Genomic DNA, 19,270 nt, shown 5'->3' on the forward strand with positions numbered 1-19,270 from the left:
TTTCTAAATGCAGTAACCCAATTATTTGATTCAGGTTTGCAAATATTGTTAACAGAACCGGCTACAAAAAAGGTTAGATTATATAGTATATATATATATAACAATTACAAATATGCATTTCAGACAGCTTAAATTTTACTTCACAGTAATTTATGTAACATTTGAACACATAATTTATAATACCATTTCAACATATAGTATAACAATATACTATTCTAATAAATTATACATAAATAATAGTAACAACAATTATGCTGATTATTAATTTTAAAGAGCAATTATAAATAGTATTTACAATGATAATATCAAATATTCTATGTTTAATGATTAAATCAGCTATGTATGCTCAACAGCAAGTTAATGCAAAAAAGAATCTGTGTGCATATTTAAGTAAATTGTAGGGAGGAAAATTATTTCTATTTGAAATATTATTGAATTATAATAACAAAAATATACAGCAAACCCTAAGGGATCTCATTATTTAAAATGTCACTCATACAGGCATTTAAAACACAATAAAAACACATTCTTTTCTGTTTTCTGAACAAGCCAGTCTAGGGCAAATCTGAAATAAATACCAGCATCATCTTAATGAATATTATAGATTTTTTTTATATGGACATCTATTTACTATTTTAAAATATTAAATCATTCACAGTATGGAAATGATGTTGCATACAGTGAAGGTCAAGCTTAAAATACAAAAAGCGAGATGTAAAGCTGAATTCTCCTGCTAGTTTGTGAGAAATAAATGGGGCGTTCAGGAAGACCACATGCAGAGATCCACCTGGGTGGGAAAGACAGCAGAAAACACACTCCGGCAGAGTTTAATATCTTCCAGAGAGCCACTGAACCCACATGAGCACACGCCGACACAACCACAACCATTCAGAGCAGAAACACATTCAAGTTGAACTCTGCAAAGAGTCTATTTGGCAGAAAAATTGCTGTGAATTAAACAAAATATACGATGAGAATTAAAAAATACAGCTAAATCCAGCAGCTTTTCTTACAATCAATCAGACCAAAATAATCCCCAGCCCGAATTCTGATCTACATCTTTATACGAGCTGTCATTCATCCATCACGTCTGTGCCGTAACAGGACAAAACTGATTAAATGGTGCGGCGAGAGGAGAGACAGACTGTCAAAGTGAGACATTTTAAATGGCGCCATAAACTGCTACGAACAGTGAGAGTCTATGCTTTTATGTTAGTTCACAATTTGGATTGTTAACTACCTGCTGAAATAATCAACCCTGACAAATAATAAACAACAGAGACCAGGGCTAGTCAAAATCTTTACTCCACTAAATATTTAAGTTAGATTTATTTTTGAAAGTCAAATTCAGTGTAGGCACACATCTTAAAGTCTCGACAACAACAACAAAAAAGAGCTATTAATTATTTCCTAAAATTAAAAAATAAATTCAACTGTAAAGAAATTATAAAACAATAATTTAATAAAATATTAACGTTAAATACAATATAAAATATTAAATTATATTAAAATGTTAAAATACAAAAATATCAAATGTATTTGGCCATTTATGTTGATATTTTTGCATTTTAATGTTCATTTTAATATAAAAATGCATTGGCCATAAATAAAGGATGCTTATGGCATCCATAAGAACAACTGAAAGGGCTGGAAAGGGGCAACACTGAGAGCCCCTCGGCATCTCCTTCACTTTATAAAGCTTTCTTCTTTGACATTTATAAGCCCTTCTACCCCCTACAGGTCAAACATACACTCACCTGCTTTCAGACGTTGCTGCAGCAGACTCATTGTTCTTTAATGCATTGTAAAATGACCCTATTGTTAACTTAACGGCACACACTAGCTAATTAACAGCTTTATTACCCATTACTGCTGTCAAGTTTTGCAAGTGTTTTAACCATCAAGCATTTTCTAATTAAAAGATTTACATGCAAATACACACATATTAGATTCCTCAATCATATTGACAGGAAAGTGCAAGCAAATCTAAAGCTGAGAAGATAAAGTCCCTCATTCCTGATCTCATATCAGCTTAACAGGAACAAAAGAGCAGCCCTATCATTACAGGACAAAGAGCTTTTAATTATGTGCAGAGCAGTAAATGCTCGTCTGTAAGACAGCGGGATGCTCAAGCTCCTGGAGTGTCCAAACACCCACATTTTAAGGACGAAGTAACGCTCTAGCACAAGTCTCTCCCTTGAGAAACACACACAGAAAAAGTGCTCATGTTATGACGTCTGCTTTTCTGACTCATTTAATGCTTTTTTTTTTTTTTAAAAACCCAAATATCACAGTGACGCAACCCAGATATCCTCTGCCAAAAGACACACATGATGTCACGGTGATATTTAAAGGGAAATTCCGGTGATTTCACTATATACAGGGTGTCTCAGGATATAGGTCAGACGTTTCTCTGTAGCCAAAAACAGTGAGCTAGGCGTTTGAGGTCACTTGCAGTCCTGACCTACAGAATAATGTCTGGTTCAGCCCTTAGCAAATCCAACGAGTCTGAGCATCGCTGAGAAATTACATACTTAAAAACAAAACCACAAATATATTACAAATGCTTCTTAATATTTTTTCAAGCCAAATGTGTTCGTTTAGTACAAAAAAAATGCTGATTATAAATGACTTATAACCAAAATGATAAGACCAAAATTTCTTGCATCACAAAATACATTAGTATTGTTGTTTTGCTAAAAATGACGGATTTTAAAAGAATGTAGTTTTTACAAATACAATCTAAATCTACAAAATATATAAAAATTAATTTTGTAATGACCAATATTGTTGCTTTAGCTAAAATATAAAAGCTATAAAAAGAAATTCAGATGATTTTCAAAATGTAAGAGATGCACAAAAGCTGTGGAGGAGACAACTGATGCACTAAACAGATCATCACGAGTTTAACAGACAGTTAACAGTGATAATGAGAACCATTAGAAAGGAAAAACCAAAGTAAAACAATAAATCCTGTAACTGTGCATGCATGTGAGAGGACTCTGATAAACACATAATCAGGAAATGAGGAAATGTAATGTGAGCCGATCGGAGGAAGATTTCTACCAGGAAAAATGTTATTATTCAGAAAGAAAAAAAAGCCTGAGGGAACATTATATATTCTGAAACACTTTTTGTGCCTAAGGCAGAAACAGAAGAACTGCCAATGAAATTAAATTAGTGTTTTCTATACCGGATATGTTTGGAATAGTATAAATAAATAGAATATTATAACAACAAAACATAATGAGTTAACAGTGAACCCCAAAACACATTTTATTTATTGTTATTTATTATTCCTTTATTGTAAATATTCTAAAATAAGTTTTATAAAAAAAAAATTAATTAGAGATCAAATATAATGATTATTTCATACATTATATAAAATATATACATAAAAAAATGCATTGTTTAAAATAAAAAGTCTCACCGTCAATAAAAACTAAATAAAATATGTAAATAAAAAAAGTAAAAATGTATTACTGTTTTTAGAAAATTATTTATTAACTCAATTAATAATTAATGATATAAAGATTTGTATAATTTAATTTTAATGTCCCACTGTCTCTCAGCATAAGGGAACAATTTAAAAAAGAAGCAACCAATTAATTAAGACCACAAGAGTGACGGCAGAATAATCTACAAACAAACAAAGCCTAAACATATGAATCCTGATCAGATCCCACAAACCATAAAAAAGAAACAAACAATATATTAAAAGAGGAGAATCGTGGTCTCTCTTTGACAATGCTAAGCTGTATGTGCGTGTGAGGGAGAGAAAGAGAGAATGTGTGTGTGTCAGGAATCTGAACGGGTCGGGGTGGTTGGTGTCTCCGGGCAGTGGAGAGGTCAGGACAAACACAAGCTGCTATTCATGGACAAATCAAGTTTATGTGAGAATCTGCCCCCCTCTCTCAGCCCTCATTACCATCTGAATGCTTCATAACATCAGCGCCTGAAAGTGCAAGATCCTGTCAGAGTGGAAGTCAACAGAGGGACCGAGAGTGAAAAAAAGAAACAAAAAATTCCTCTTTGTCTTGTGTCTCTTCATATAGAATAGAGCCCCCGAACCCCCCTCTCTTATACAACACCTCCGCCATATGTAAGCCTGACACACACGGGCCAACCCCAATGTCAAGCAGAGCGGCTTGGCAACCCAAACACACACGTGTGCACATATGAGCACACACACGCATCTGCAAACACACACCATTAATATTCCACCCAGGCTGTACCATCACAGATCTGGTGGGCTCATCCGGGTTACGAAACACACCTCATTTCCTGTGACGCCATGTCAACGTTCCTAGACCCGGAAACACGGGGATGTAGAGATAAATAAATAAAAAGAAAAAAAAGAAAAAGTGGTGGACCCATGGAGAGGAGGTCATCCAGAGCGGGACGGGGACAGAACGGAGCAGGATACTGAGAAAAAATAGGTGGTACTGAAAAATGAGATCCCTTCCACAGAGACGACAAGCTGCGCGAATGCAGTTACAATGAGAATTTACACCTGACACACACACACACACACAGCTCATACAACAGAATTCAAACACCAGAGCAAGGAATCAGAATTTAAGTATGTAAAAAAGCCTACAAAAAACATTTAGAAACTATGGTAACATTTTAGTATAGTGGCCAGATCTCACTATTAACTAGTTGCTTATTAGCATGCAAATTATTAACATATTGGCTGTTTATAAGTGCTTATAAAGCACATATTCTGCATGACCATTTTCTACATCCCTAATCCTACCCATTACCTAAACTTAACAACTAGTAGCAAATTAGTTTACTGAAGGAAAACCCTTAGTTAATGGTTTGTTAATAGTGAGAATTGGACCTTTAAATAAAGTGTGACCAAATCTATAATTAGTTTTATGTAAAAACAGTAGAATTTTATGATATCTCCTCATTTATGTGTAGCTAATTTACATTTTGCTTTGATTTAGTTTTCTGATTTACTGACCTAAGCCACATCATTTTCATAATTGACTGCCAAATGACTAAATGTAAATGTAATGTAAGAGGATAGCAACTATACAACAAACAACAAAGTTCTATTCTGTAAATCTGAGGTTTTCTTTTACTGACATATTCATATACATAAATAGTTCTGTCTGTTATACAGTGACAGTATAATAAATCTCAATATTTAATGCTGTATATTTACTCACTCTTTCTCAACATTGTCTTTGACTCCCTTTAACTAATTTTGATTCTCTCTAGAAAAATGCAGCCACACAAAGGACTTATTATGTTTATACAGTGAGAAGAAAATATACCAAGCTATCCATATAGTAAGGATGAATTCAGTTAAATTGAGGCAATTGTTTAAATTGAACTAACAGTCAAAAGTGTTCAGATTCACCTTGTGTGTGTGTGTGTGTGTGTGTGTGAGAGAGAGACAGAAGCAAGGAATAACTGATCTAGTCATATTATTACATAATATAATAGTAGCTCCATTCAGTTTGTTGCCTAGCTGAAATTGTCATGCTTATTGAATTAGATATTACAAGTTATTTTACCATATTTGCACAACCGTTTTTTTCTGGTCTTTTTCATTCAAATTAACAGATCGGAGAGAAGAGTGAAAAAATGTGTAACTTTAATATACACAAATCTGGAACTGCTTCCGAAGTATGCAGTTTAATAAAACACAAACAAAAAAACACCTTTGCAACTGACATACCAATCAGATTGAAGATTGTAACCATGCTGATTGTAAAATATATCTAATTACCTCGTTCTCTTTCTGAACAGTAACAAGGTAACTAAAAAATAATTCTATTTAGAATGTTTAGAATTATTTCATTTGAATTGAAATTCTGAAAGTAACCAGCAGACCAAACGAATCAACATGAGATACAATCAAGAATTCCAAAACACAAAGCATGTCTAATTGAATCACAGTAAAGGATCCCAAAGGCAGCTCTGTGGTCTAGGGAACATTAATAACATTTGTGGATTGAACCAAAGACGCCATTCCAAAAGAAAAAAAAGGCTTGATATTGTGTTTCTGTCCACATCAGTCTTCTGCTGACCTTGGTGTGGAACAGGTCCGACATTGCACACAAACGCAAAATAACATCATGACATCAGCTCTCGGTTATTCCAAAGATACACTCAAACCTCTGCTGCCCAAAAGCCCAGACTTATGCAACTGACACTCCAGACAGAGCCAATATGGACCCGATCTCAAATATACCCTGACCACCATTAAGGTCTGATCTTATTACAGCGTGGTCTGGGGATTTCAACCAACGTATCCCACCCCCCTCTTCCCCCCCAACACCAGGGCACAGAGTTCACCGCGCTCGGCTGCTGGCAGACGGCTCCGGTTCAGACTTCTGAATCCGTCAGCTGTGTTACGCTCGCCCTCTGCTCTGGCGAACCCCTCAAGAGCTTTCGGTCTCATGAGCGCACGCATATGTTTGCCTCTCCGGCCGGCCGTAAGTGAAACCAATCACGGAGGCTGTAAACAGAGACCCAAAGCCGCTCCCTGAAGGCCGGTCCCGGCCCAGATCGGGTTCCCGCTCACAGAGAAAAAGCCTTAGTGTATCGTCCTAGTGGAGAGCTTTTAACAGCAATCAAATTTTAAATCATAAAACCAGAAAACAATTAAAGAGAAAATGTTCAACTGGAACATTCACCAAATCCACAAATCTGACATGCAATTTAAAATGAATCAAAGGATATTTGGGCTGCACAATTAATCAAATAAATAATTAATATTAAGATTACAGATGGAATCATTAAAAGCGACAATTACAGCAGTGCATTTATGTCTATTTATGCCCTGTTACATAAAAATATTTGAGTATTATAAATAGCAGCTGAGTATTGCAAACAATCACAGTCTTGCAATGTAGATGGTTTAACATCCAATAACTAGAACATGGTAATTATAATAATAAAAAATGCATGTTCTATCAATTAATTTTTTTAATGAAAATAATCCGTTTTAATCATGATTAAAATAACAGAATTGTACAGCCTTAAATGACACAAATAACTTAATTTATTAAAATAATATAATATATAATAATACAATATATATTATTATATATAATAATACATGAGTTAAGCTTCAATGCCAAAACTAGAACATGGTCATTATAAGAAAAAACTGTTCTATTAATCAAAATAATAATCATGATTAAAAGAACCTATTTCTTCTAATAAATGACATGATTAAACTTGAAATTTATTAATATAATATACTATAATGTTTATATTTAATTCATTAAAAATTATGTCAATATAGTCAATTCAGTTTTTGTAAAACACCTGCACTTTTGAAAATGTGGGTGGGGCTATAATCTCCACGGTCCTGCTCTTGAGATGTCACATAAAGGTGGAAAAAAAATCAGAAAAGGAGACGGAGGGAGGCTGGTTAGCAGAGCGACAGCCTCATTTTCAACCTCCATCTATTCATTCCCTGCATTTCAATTATTTTAGATGTGTAATCCTTTCACTCTCAATAGCAAATGTAATCGTCCCCATGGCCACCGCACCAGACCGGTCAATATAAACCTAGACGACTCATTACTTCACGGGCTGCTGTCTACAGATGCTGGAGACTTCATGAGCACAATAGCAACACAAGCCCCTGCCGCTATTGAGTTTCCACTTCCCAGATCTCCCTTTATTGCCTCTAAACCTGCCTCTCAAGAGCGCTTTAGTCCAACACATACACACACAATGTACGGAACGCCAATGCATTCCCCTGTGTCTGCCCCAAAACTGGAGGACCCCTGTATTTTGAGGAATTTTATACTCAAATAAAAAATCTAAAATATACTTGACATTTTAAGGATGTTAAATAATTGTTGCATGCTCGTTTCACAACATAAAGTAGCTTTTGTAGTTAGAGAAGGTAAAAAAATAAAGAAAATTAAAGGTTAGATAGCCTAAGAACTAAATATACACAGTAGTTGTATAAATATAAAATGTAAAATGTATAAAAAATGTAAAAATAGAAATACAATAGCTTTGTGAATTGTATAAAAACATAAGTCACATTTCAGCAGAAAATCTAAAGAATAATAATAATAATAATAATTTGTATTGTGACATTAATTTAATGTAAATTAGGCAAACTTCTTATGCTACTACATAATTTTGTTTGCAATTCCCATCATTTGTGTGATTCTCATTATAGTAATTATGCATACCATTATAGTAATTATGCTTTTTTTTTTTTACAAAAGGAAATCTAATGGATCCATTTTTATTTAAATAAAATTACTAAAGATTTTATCTAAATCAAAATTAAGCAGTACAAATATTCAACAAATAAAATATGGCAGTATTATTTACATTATTGTAATGAGATTGTTGTTTATTTGGTGGTGAAATGTACTTAACTCTCACATAAATAATTTTAAGATTCTATTTAAATATACACAATAATTTATTTTAAATTAATTGTGGTCAAATGACCCAAATGCATTCTTGACAGGTTTCTTGAGTGTTCAACCCTAAAGTCTTGATGACAGGACAAGACAAGCTAGTGATCTTCTAATTGCATGCAAACAAAAGGAGAGTTTAACCCCTTGCTGAGCTGCCCTGGACAGCCTTTGTCTCACACTAAATATGTATGTTTGCCTTTTGTGTCTGAAATACTCCCCTCTCTTCAGACAGCAGTCAAAAGCCCTTGATGAACAGCAGCTCTCAATGCAGTCCCACCCCATCCCTTCAGGACATCAGAAAGCCAAGAATGAAAGACTGCTGGACATTTAACAAGTAAACAAGGACAAAACAAGGACTTTGAGTAGCCGTAAAAGCAAAGAGATGTGTTTCACCCCAAGAGCCCTGTCACTGTGCACCTGCCTTTGAATAGGAAATGATGTCACATGAGTTGTAGTGAACATTCACTAAACATGTTTCTTTTGTTCTGTAATATGCACACACTCTGAAAGGTCACTAAAAATACCCGTAAAAGTTTCAAACATCACACCTGCACAGACAGTTTGTCAAAATTGTTTGTAGAAAATGCATGTGAAATTTAACATACACAATAGTCCTCCACTGCTTTTCTAAATATCATTATTATCATTTATCATATTAACTTGTGGATTTTTTAAAGCCTGCATCTAAAACAAATACCTGCATGAATAAAATAATACAATAAAATACTTTTATTGTTAAAGCTTTCATTGTATATATAGCATACTAAAGTCAAATTTTGCCTTTCAATATGTTGAAAAAAAGTGACCTGTCAAAAGCAAGCTGAAGAGTGAAAAAAAAAAAAAAAACACTGCAGCAGGCTTTTTGAAGGATTATTATCACCAAAATCAGTCAAATTCTTTTATTTTCAGTTTTACAATCATCATAAATCCCTCCTGGAATAGGTATAAAACCTTAAAATGTACAAAAAACTGGTCTACATTTTTATAGAAGATTGAGTTAAATTAAATTTGACTAGAATAGGCAACTTTCAGGCCGTCTGCTGGGGATTTCAGAGCTTTTTTTGGTCTTCTTTCAGAGCGATCTGGCCCATTCAATGGTTCTGAATGAGAAACGGATCAGTGCAAATACACACAGTCTCCAGTTCAGACATGACATCATCTCTTTTATGGCTCTCCAGGACACGAATTGTGTGTGTGCGTGTGTGTGTGTGTGTGCGTGTGTGTGTAAGAGAGAGAGAGAGAGAAAGCTTCTTAGTGCCTTTTTTCAATAACAAAACCTGTGTGTGTGTGTGTTTCCCTCTATAAATCACATTAAACCAGGGATTTGAAACATTTACACTGACAACTGTAGTCAAACTAATAATTTGTGGAGGGTCAGAATCTGGCTAATCTAATGAACTAAAGCTTGAAGGAATGCAAGGAAGATTTATGTTTTATAAATTGACTTATTTTATTTTAGCTAAACAAAGAAATTTCTGGATTAAAAAACAATTATACTGCTTAACATTTAAAACAGTTCAGAACTGATAAAAATAAATAAATAATGGCTATTATATATTAAAGGTAGTTCTTAAAAACCCTGGTGATAGAACCAACCCTGGAGAAGCTGCCTAAAATTATTTTAATTTAATTAAGATAAAATTATTACTCATTAGAATGGAATAATAATCCAAATGTCAAGTAAAAACGTGATCAAATTATAATATGAGCAAAACGTATTAAAACAAATAATGTAAAAAGTTTTTCAATCCTGAACTTTCCAGTTATGATCTTTTCTAGCATGAGCTTCTGCAGAAACCTAATACCTAGAAAAACATCACCAGCACCGTCTGACCACACAGCACCTGGAAACTCACAGCTCATAAAGCTCTGTGGCAAACTGCGGTTTTCACTCTCCTCCCGGCAAATGACAGTGTGACAAATTTACAGCCTGCGAGGCAGTTAAACACATTCGGCACTCGGCGTTCTGCCTGTCAACCGAGAGCAAGTACGCATCCACCTTTTAGCCCGTTAGAACCGCAGCAGAGCAACGAGAACACACACTCTCAAAATAACAATGTTCCTTTCCTTCCTGTCAAAATCACTAAGTTAAGAGCAGCACTGCTCATTAGGGACTGAACCAATGTTCTCTCTGAGCTGCTCCAGCGCAGACCAGAACAAATGCAGACTCAAAAATCCTAAAACAATAGTGTTTCTACAGCCTAATTAAAGAAATGACAAATCTTGTGGAAACACTGGTAAATTCGAGAGACAAGGATGGCATCCTATAACAGTATAAGCAGTTCAAGTTCATAGCGGTTGCTAAAGTAAACATACGGAAGCCCACAAAGGTCATGCACTATTATATTTCTTTTTTGTTTTTCAGATCATCTCAACTGAGAAGTTGAAAACAGTTAAGCCTCTATACAGTATAACCAATTTGTATCTATCAAATACCATCATCCTGCCATAGTTAGCCTATATAAAAATATAGATATAAAAGACACAAACTGTGAGGAAAACTAACATTTCCTAGGGTGTGACATGATATAAAATAACTCAAATTTCTTTAACAACAATTGCCTAATTATTTTGCATGGAGCTTCAATTATGTCATGCTAGATGAGAAACTTTATGTCATATAATCATAATTTTTTCCTAAAACATTGTTCAAAAATAATGTGGTAACTACAGATGAGAATGCAGTAATTAGAAATTGTATGTGCAAATACAGAATGACAGAGAAAGTCTATATACAGTATATGTTAAATATTTATATTATATTATATTTTCCTAGGTTTTTTGTTACTGTACAGGTCTAATACAGTGTTTCAGAAGTGTTTCTTCTCAGGTGACTGATGTGTTTTCCCAATAGAAATAGGTTTTCCTCAGCATGAACCTCAAATTAGATGTAACATTGGTCTAAACTGAGGACTGGAGAGGAGATCAGAGAAGAGATCTTTGTGTTTTTTTTTTAAAAGCCTGGCCATCAACTTGATGTGCCCTGAAGAAACTTTAATATAGAACAGCAAAGAGCCAAAAATAAACCATCTGCCACAAAGACTTCAGAAGCCCTCATTAAGAAGGTGTGCAGATATGCTACTTCAGAGGATAGTGACCTACATACCTAAAATAGAGAACTAGATTCAGCGGTGGCCCCTCGCTCACTCGCTCTCCCTCTCTTTCTCTGTGCTCTGTTGACAACTAAACTGCAATATCCCACCTTCCACAAAAAATGGCCTGGAAACTGAAAGCTAAGCTAAAACTACTCGACTCCTTTGCCTTTTTGTCCTCCGCCTTCTTTTCATGCATTCCCTCTTTTCCATGCCTCTGGCCGTGCTTTGAAACAGCACTCTAGAAGAGAAAGCCGTGCGATAATGCCTGTCCAAACATCTCATTCCTGTGACACAAGGTCATCTGAGGGGGCAACAGAAAAAGGTGAAGCAAGGCTTCTCCTAAAGAAAAAGACATTTTACAAGACTCAGGCTCTGGAAGAACAGGTGAAGTGCCACAGCATCAGACAGACAGATTGTCTAAAAACCAAATCATGTGAATAAAGGCAAACATCAGACTGATAAAATCCTTTTGACATAATAAATGTAGTTGGACTAAGAAATGACTGCACCAACAAGCCAATTAGACTTAAAAATGCCTCAAATTATATAGCAGCAACTATTTACTACAAATACGTATTGTATATTACAACACAAGCAGTTCTGATCTATTGTCAAAGTTCCTGAATAAATTAACAAACTTGACACTAAACTTTGAGAAATAATAACTCAAATTGTTAATTTGAGCTAAATATTGCATATTAATTCAACCTCTCAATGAAGTCATAGCTTATAAAATTTAACAAAAGATCCTCAATACATGATTTAGACACAATATATATTTAAATAAAAATATATTTAATTTCTTTAAGGTTAATGCTACTCCCTTAAAAAGTATTCTGGAAAAAAAAAGAATAAGTTCAGATATTTCCTTAAATACTGCATGAAAGCTACACTGATTCAAAACCCGGCAGCCATGAGTATGTAACAGTGCGAGCAAGTATCTGTACTGTCCTTCTAACAGTTTACGCAAAGTTTCTCACTTTCTGCCAAGTTTAAAGCATGCTGTCGCGTCCCATAACTTCCGAAAACAATGCCAAAGGATTCACAAACATTCATAAACGGTCTTTATCAGATCGTAGTCCGTATTTGGTTTGAACATACACACACAGCACCGATGCCTCTGGCCGTGACCCTTTAGCCCAGCTGCAATTCAAAAGCACAAAGCTCCCTTTTCACAAAACCTGCAGTTCAACGCAAATGATAAACTGCCCGAGTTGTTTCTCACAGGAAACTGAGTTCTAGACGGTTTAGAGAAGCAGAGAGAAGTCAAACAAAACAACACAAAAAGAACAATGAGGACTGTACGATCCTTTGTGTCCATGCAACTTTAGCAAAAAAAAAAAAAAAGGCAGAGTACTCACGGAGAACACGAGCGCCTGGCCTTGTGAAGGAAAGAATCCTACTTATTCTGGTCCATTTCGTGTTTCGCCGCCACCATAAAAATCTCCCTCCTAGCCGGAGCTGTGGAGGCTGGCGAACCAACCCGAGGGCCCCCGGGAAAACAGCCCCGGCACTGGCTGCCTCTCGCTGCCTGTCAGGCTGGGAAACCGGCTTCTGTGTGGGGAGCAGCTGTTCCCCTCCACATCCTCCTCCTCCTCCCAACCGCAGCACTTCTGTACAACCACACAAAAGCGGACGGAACGCGGCTGCCTCCTCCCAGCAATCGCACAAGCGCAGACGAGCAGGGCTGAAAGGCTGAGGCTGGTGGTCAGAGAGGCAGGTATTTAGTTCGCACCGTTTTCTAGTTTGTGGAGTCGCTGCTTTTTCAAGAGTGGGAGGGGACAAGCCGAAAGCTTCTCGGCGAGGAAACGGCACATAATCCCTAACGGCAGAAACTTCCTACTCGCTGGCAATAAGCAGGACATCCCCCGTCTGACGGAGCAGGAATGTGAGGCCCGCTTTCAAAGAGGCCCAGTTACAAACGGGGCACAAAGTCACTTCAGCATGACCTGCGGGTCAGACATGGCAAGTGTGTGTAAGAGAGCCTGTGTGTGTGTGTGTGCTTAAGCAGGCGTAACCGCTAAACAGACGTGTCTAGAGAAAGTACAGCACTGCTGAAACAAGAGAAGCGAGACAATCATTTGAGATTTTTCACTTTTCATTAGTGTATTAATATCAACCTTCAAGAGAGTTTTGGATAATAAAAATTTGATTTACTCTTTTTGATAACATTTAAGAAAATAAAAACCACAAAATTGGTCTTATTTACTTTCTTAATACATTCTTTTCGTGAAAGTTTGTCATCCTAATCAATCGGCAGATCAACTTGCTCCACCTCTGAAACAACTTTCCTTTTCAGCTGACATCATCAAGCCCTCTTATTTTTTAACTCCGCCCCTTTAACCATCCATTAGAATAGCATACTACCATACTACTCCTACTATTGCTTACTCTTGCAAAGTGTTTAAATGTTCTTTATACAACACAGAATATTGTATCCCACAATACTCCATCCCAAAATGACGGATGCCAACTGCAAGTAATATCAGTTGTGATTTTAAACTCTTTCTTGATATTATTTTATTAACAGACTGTCAAAAAGGTAGGGCATTTTAACACCAAACTGGATTAGAAAGGCAAAAAATATATATACATCCAGCCTTTACTATTTGAGATACTGGAACACGGCATAGGTCTTCAACCCTGTTCCTGGGGACCCACTGTCCTGCAGAGTTTAGCTACAACCCTAATCAAACACACCTGAAACAGCTAATCAAACTCCTCAAGATTGCTTGAAAATAGGACAGTGGGTGCCCAGGAGCAGGGTTGAAGACCTCTGCTCTACTGTATTTAGATGAGGTCATGTTATTACATTGTACCATACCACTGTTTGAAATGTTTATAGAGGAATTATGCTTACTGTTTCATGAACTATTAAAAAAAAAAAAAGTAGGCTGTATGTAATATATACCGTGTTGTATTCAGTATGCTAGCATTTGATTCTGAACACAGCCACAGAGATCTTCCAAAAAACAATCAATTTTCCAATGGATAAAAGTTCTGCCCTACACTTTTTCCCGTTTAACAACACATTACGAAGTAAGATGGGCTGTCATTTCATGTTAACTATGTAAATAACAGAACTAGTAAAAATGTAACAGTAGAGGAAATGTGTTCAATGTTTTTTTTGTCACCTTCTCCAGAGGCTGTTAAGCTCCAGATATCAGCTGCTGCTCTGGCTGGGTCACTGGAGGAGAGGCGAGTGAAGAATGTGGAGAATACAAATCATGTTTAATGAGGCTGTGGGCCTTTTCAATCACATCACCATTTCAAGTGTCTGCAGCCAAAAAAAAAAGTTGTTCATGTCAGATTAATACTTAAATAGCAAATAATTCAAACTGGGATTTGAACTCATTTTTAAACATTTGGAGTAACTTAAAAGAGTGATGTAAATAAAGGAAATTTTAAAACCAAATATCATATTATAAACATTTTAAATCACTTTAAACTAGGGGTGTGCGATATGACGATTTTTGATCGTGGATGATAAAAATGTCTCCACGATCTGCTTTTTAAGAAATATGGTAGTATCGTGCTACAGCACACATAATCAAATACAGTTCTGGTCTCCGTCTCTATATACTGTACAACACGACATACAGCAGTAGAGTTACTCTGACAGGACACTGCACTTATTCGCGATCGCAAAAGTATATTATTTGCACACAAGCCTTGCTGGTTAAATGTTTAATTCGCGCGCTGGTCTGACGTCTATGGACGTGCGCTTTTTCTGAGCGCATACACCTGAAGCACGCGCACTAAAAAGCCTGTCTAACAGCGCCTGATTACTCAACTAACTTATTTTTTGCGCTAATACTGTCAAAACACACAAGGTTTACATACAGACTCAGTTGGTTATCTCTAAAATGAAAGTAAATAGTTAAGAGAGAAACGGATGCGTGCCTGTATATTAGACGCGTGCAGGTCTTAAAGGGACAGGACACTAAACATGCTGTCGACTGTCATTAAAGGGATAGTTCACCCTAAAATTTAATTTCTGTCATTATTTACTCACTCACATGTTGTCCCAAACCTCTATTAATTTCTTGTGCTGAACCCAAAAGAAGATATTTTGAAGAATGAGGGTAACCAAACAGTTGCTGGTCTACATTGACTTTGATGGCAGGAAAGAAAAATCCTATGGAAGTCACTGAGGACCAGCAACTGTTTGGTTTTCCACCTTCTTCAAAATAGCATTTATGTTCAGCAGAAGAAAGAAACTCAATCAGGTTTAAAACAACTTTTGAGTAAATGATGGTATAAAAATAAAACATTATGACAGAATTGACAGACAGATGACAGAATATTTATTTTTGGGGGAACTATTCATTTAACGTTAACAAAACAACAAAACGCAAAGAGAAAAATCACCCACTATTCTTGACTGAAAAACTTTAATACAGTTGCCTTAGGAATCAGTCTATGTAGTGTTTTATTTTTATATTTGTTCATTCAATTTCATTGAATGCTCTGCTAAATACACCTATTGTACCTGGAGATAAAGCACTGTTTGTTTTATTTGTATGTTATGTGTATTTGTAATGTGTATCTTTGTTCTTATTTTTTAATAAGAAAAATAAAATAATGACAAAGATTTTTTTATCTTCGCCCACTTTGGCCTAAATATCTGCCATGCATCTTTGTCTTTCTAGTTTGGCTGTAATGCTCAGACAACTTGTAAAACCAAAATAGTAAAACTAACATGACAAAGAATCGTGATAAAATCGTGAATCGTGATATTTCTAAAAAAAATTGTGATATGATATTTTTCCCATATCGCCCACCCCTACTTTAAACCTTTACCTATACACATGCTCAGCTTGGAGACTATTAAATTTTCTTATGGAGGAAAAAAAAGTCTGAGTCAACACAATCTAAAGCCAACAAACAAATGAGACTCCTTAAACCACAGCGTAATTTTAAATACAAAACCATATGTACCAAAATGAACATAAAACAGACCTAAATAAACTATATTTAAGGGCAAACTGTACATATTTTCAAGTTACACTTGTCTAAACTACAAGACTTAGGGATGCACCGAATGTTTGGCAACTGAAATTAGCTAAATGACCGAATAAATTGTACCGAACAATGATGTGACGCGATCAAATAGAGGTTTATTATAACATTCACACATAGTATTCAAATTGGGATTTGTAATATATTCTAATGTTTGGGAAGTCGTGGCCTAATGGTTAGAGAGTCGGACTCGTAATCGAAAGGTTGCGGGTTCGAGTCCCCAGCCGGCAGGGATTGTAGGTGGGGGGAGTGAATGTCCAGCGCCCTCTCCACCCTCAATACCACGACTGAGGTGCCCTTGAGCAAGGCACCGAACCCCCAACTGCTCCCCGGGCGCCGCAGCATAAATGGCTGCCCACTGCTCCGGGTGTGTGTTCACGGTGTGTGTGTGTGTGTGTGTGTGTTCACTACTCACTGCTGTGTGTGTGCACTTGGATGGGTTAAACGCAGAGCACCAATTTCGAGTATGGGTTACCATACTTGACAATTCGTCACGACTTTTTACTTAAAAGAAGTCTCTTCTGCTCAGCAAGGCTGCATTTATTTGTACAGTAAAAAATACATGCCTGATTCAAGAAGGGGGTCCCAAAAATGGCCAAAAAATATTAATTCAGTAACTTATTAATTTGAAGTTAAACTGTGCATTGTTGGTATAATGTCTCATAGAATGTTAAAAAATGTTCAGTGTAAATATTTTGAAATTGTTGTTTTGTAATTGATTTTTTTATTTGAAAGAACATTTTGGCTATTTAATTTATGCAATAGTGAAAAAAAAATGGCAAAATAGGCCTACATGGGAGAAAAATGTGAAAAACGTATTCAGTATTCGGCCTTCGGCCCAGTGTTTCATTTTGTTCGGCTTCGGCCAAGAATTTTCATTTCGGTGCATCCCTAACAAGACTATATACATTAATTTCAAACCCTCTGTAGAAAATTAAGAGCCAGATTTACTTTCTGCTGCGTTTGATTCAGACTGCAGTCTCCAGGGCAGCAGTCTGCATATCATTCACTCGGGAGATGAAAGATTTGAAACCAACTCAAGGGGAAACTACCACTTCTGTTAAGCTGCCAAACAGGCATGGATATCAGTGATGCCAATATTCTCAAAATGGACAAATATATCTAAAAGTGTGTCTCTAAATTCTCCAGTGTCATTTGGTAAGGATCGATTGCCATTTGAAAAGAGAGGGATACAGAAAGAGAAAGAGAGATTGACGGCACGTCAGAGGTAACCCGTCCCAGGGTTGAAATGACCTAAGAGCTATTCATCCATCTCACGGCATATTTCCTGTAATCAGAGAATTATGGTGATTGAAAGCGATTGGTCAGGGTCAGCGCTAATGCACAATAAAACCAAATGCAGAGCTGGGAAACATGGGGACTGATCAAAAGGCTCCAACCGTGCAATCCCGTAACCAGGACAAAGATAGTGAAGAGAGATGGCCTTCCATCAGCGATGCTGCTCCGGCTCCTGAGGCAGAATCATTCACTTGGAGAGCCAATCGGCCTTAGAAAAGCTTTACGATGAGTCTAATTCATTATCGTATGATGTCACAGCAAGGCTGCTCACCTGTGATTGGTTGCAGAAAAGGCCCATTTGTCGAAATGGGCCACTGGGGGGACGTGATTGGCTGTAGGCTCCTGGTAACAGTGCGACCCGTGCGGAGACAGAGCCCAGCTTGTCTCTTATTTGTCGACTGATGGGAATCTTGTTCAGCCAGCTGCGTTTCCATGGAAGAGGCACCTTGAGAGGGTCCCGAAACCACCCCGAGCCCCCCTAACTCTCTCAACCTGACTGCCCCCGTCCCGTTATAACCACGCACCCCGCTGAGCTGCAGTGTTTGCGATAAAATCACAGTCTCTGACACCCAGACGCCAGCCGCTCGGAGAGAGCATCATTAAACGCGAAGGAAGGGATGGCTGGCAATTTCACCTCTTTTCTCTCTCTCTCACACTTTCGTGCTTTTATTATTTTTTTTATTTTTATTTTTTTAAATTCTGGAGGTGGCATGATTGAAAGAGGCAACCGTTGATTGATATTCAGTTCAGGAAGGGGGAAAAAAAATATCTCCATTGAATAGCTTTGAACAGAATGTCCTCTCTTGCCGAGTTCTCAGAGAACAGCCTCTGGCTGCCTCAAGGGACCGGGGATATTTTAGCAGCCAGTTACGCTCTGTATCCACTCCTGTTCCTGAATTTCGTCGGACAAGACAATTCCGGACAGTCTGAAATAAAATAATACTGTAAAAGAACATATACGGTAAATCAAACACAGTGTGCTGTGCCAGCCGGCCAATCACACGGGACTCAGTGCAGCAAAAAAGACAGAGCGGCCATATTTGTTCAGTTCTCATTTTAACTGCTGATTCAGAGTCAGATCATTCAGCAAATCTTATGGATTCTACCTAAGCAGAATTTTTAATGACAAAACACTGGATTTACAGAAATGGACCAAAATGAGACTATTGGGGGTTGTGCTGCACCTATGGCACTTCTCAAAATACAGCATGCTGAGAAAGACTGAGAGTTGATTAAATTCAAATTAAAGATGAAAACCAAGATCAATTGTTTAATTATTAATAAATAGAAGGCAGAAATGATTCCAAAAACTGGAATTGAGTTAGTATTTGTGAACCTCCGGTTCCACTGTCTCAAATTCAGTACGTTTTTGAATGGATCTTTTATTAAATGCCTGCAATACGGTCTTTGGTTGACACAAGCTCAAGATATTGTCAC

The 19,270-nt window shown here is 36.6% G+C and overlaps 1 protein-coding gene across 1 annotated transcript in view; it reads right to left on the reverse strand.

The window, feature by feature from the left end:
* LOC306865882 (uncharacterized protein) overlaps nt 1-18,267 on the reverse strand; it is a gene marked incomplete at its 5' end in the record, with an annotated part of 49,138 nt that extends 30,871 nt beyond the window's left edge. The window contains 2 exons of the mRNA XM_079410704.1: nt 12,874-13,305; nt 18,105-18,267. Of these exons, the coding sequence (XP_079266830.1) occupies nt 12,874-13,305; nt 18,105-18,267 (595 nt within the window). The remainder of the gene's footprint in view (nt 1-12,873; nt 13,306-18,104) is intronic.
* Between the last annotated feature and the right edge of the window lie 1,003 nt (nt 18,268-19,270).

Source organism: Barbus barbus, assembly GCF_936440315.1.
Source record: "Barbus barbus genome assembly, chromosome: 47".
Lineage (NCBI taxonomy): Eukaryota > Metazoa > Chordata > Actinopteri > Cypriniformes > Cyprinidae > Barbus > Barbus barbus.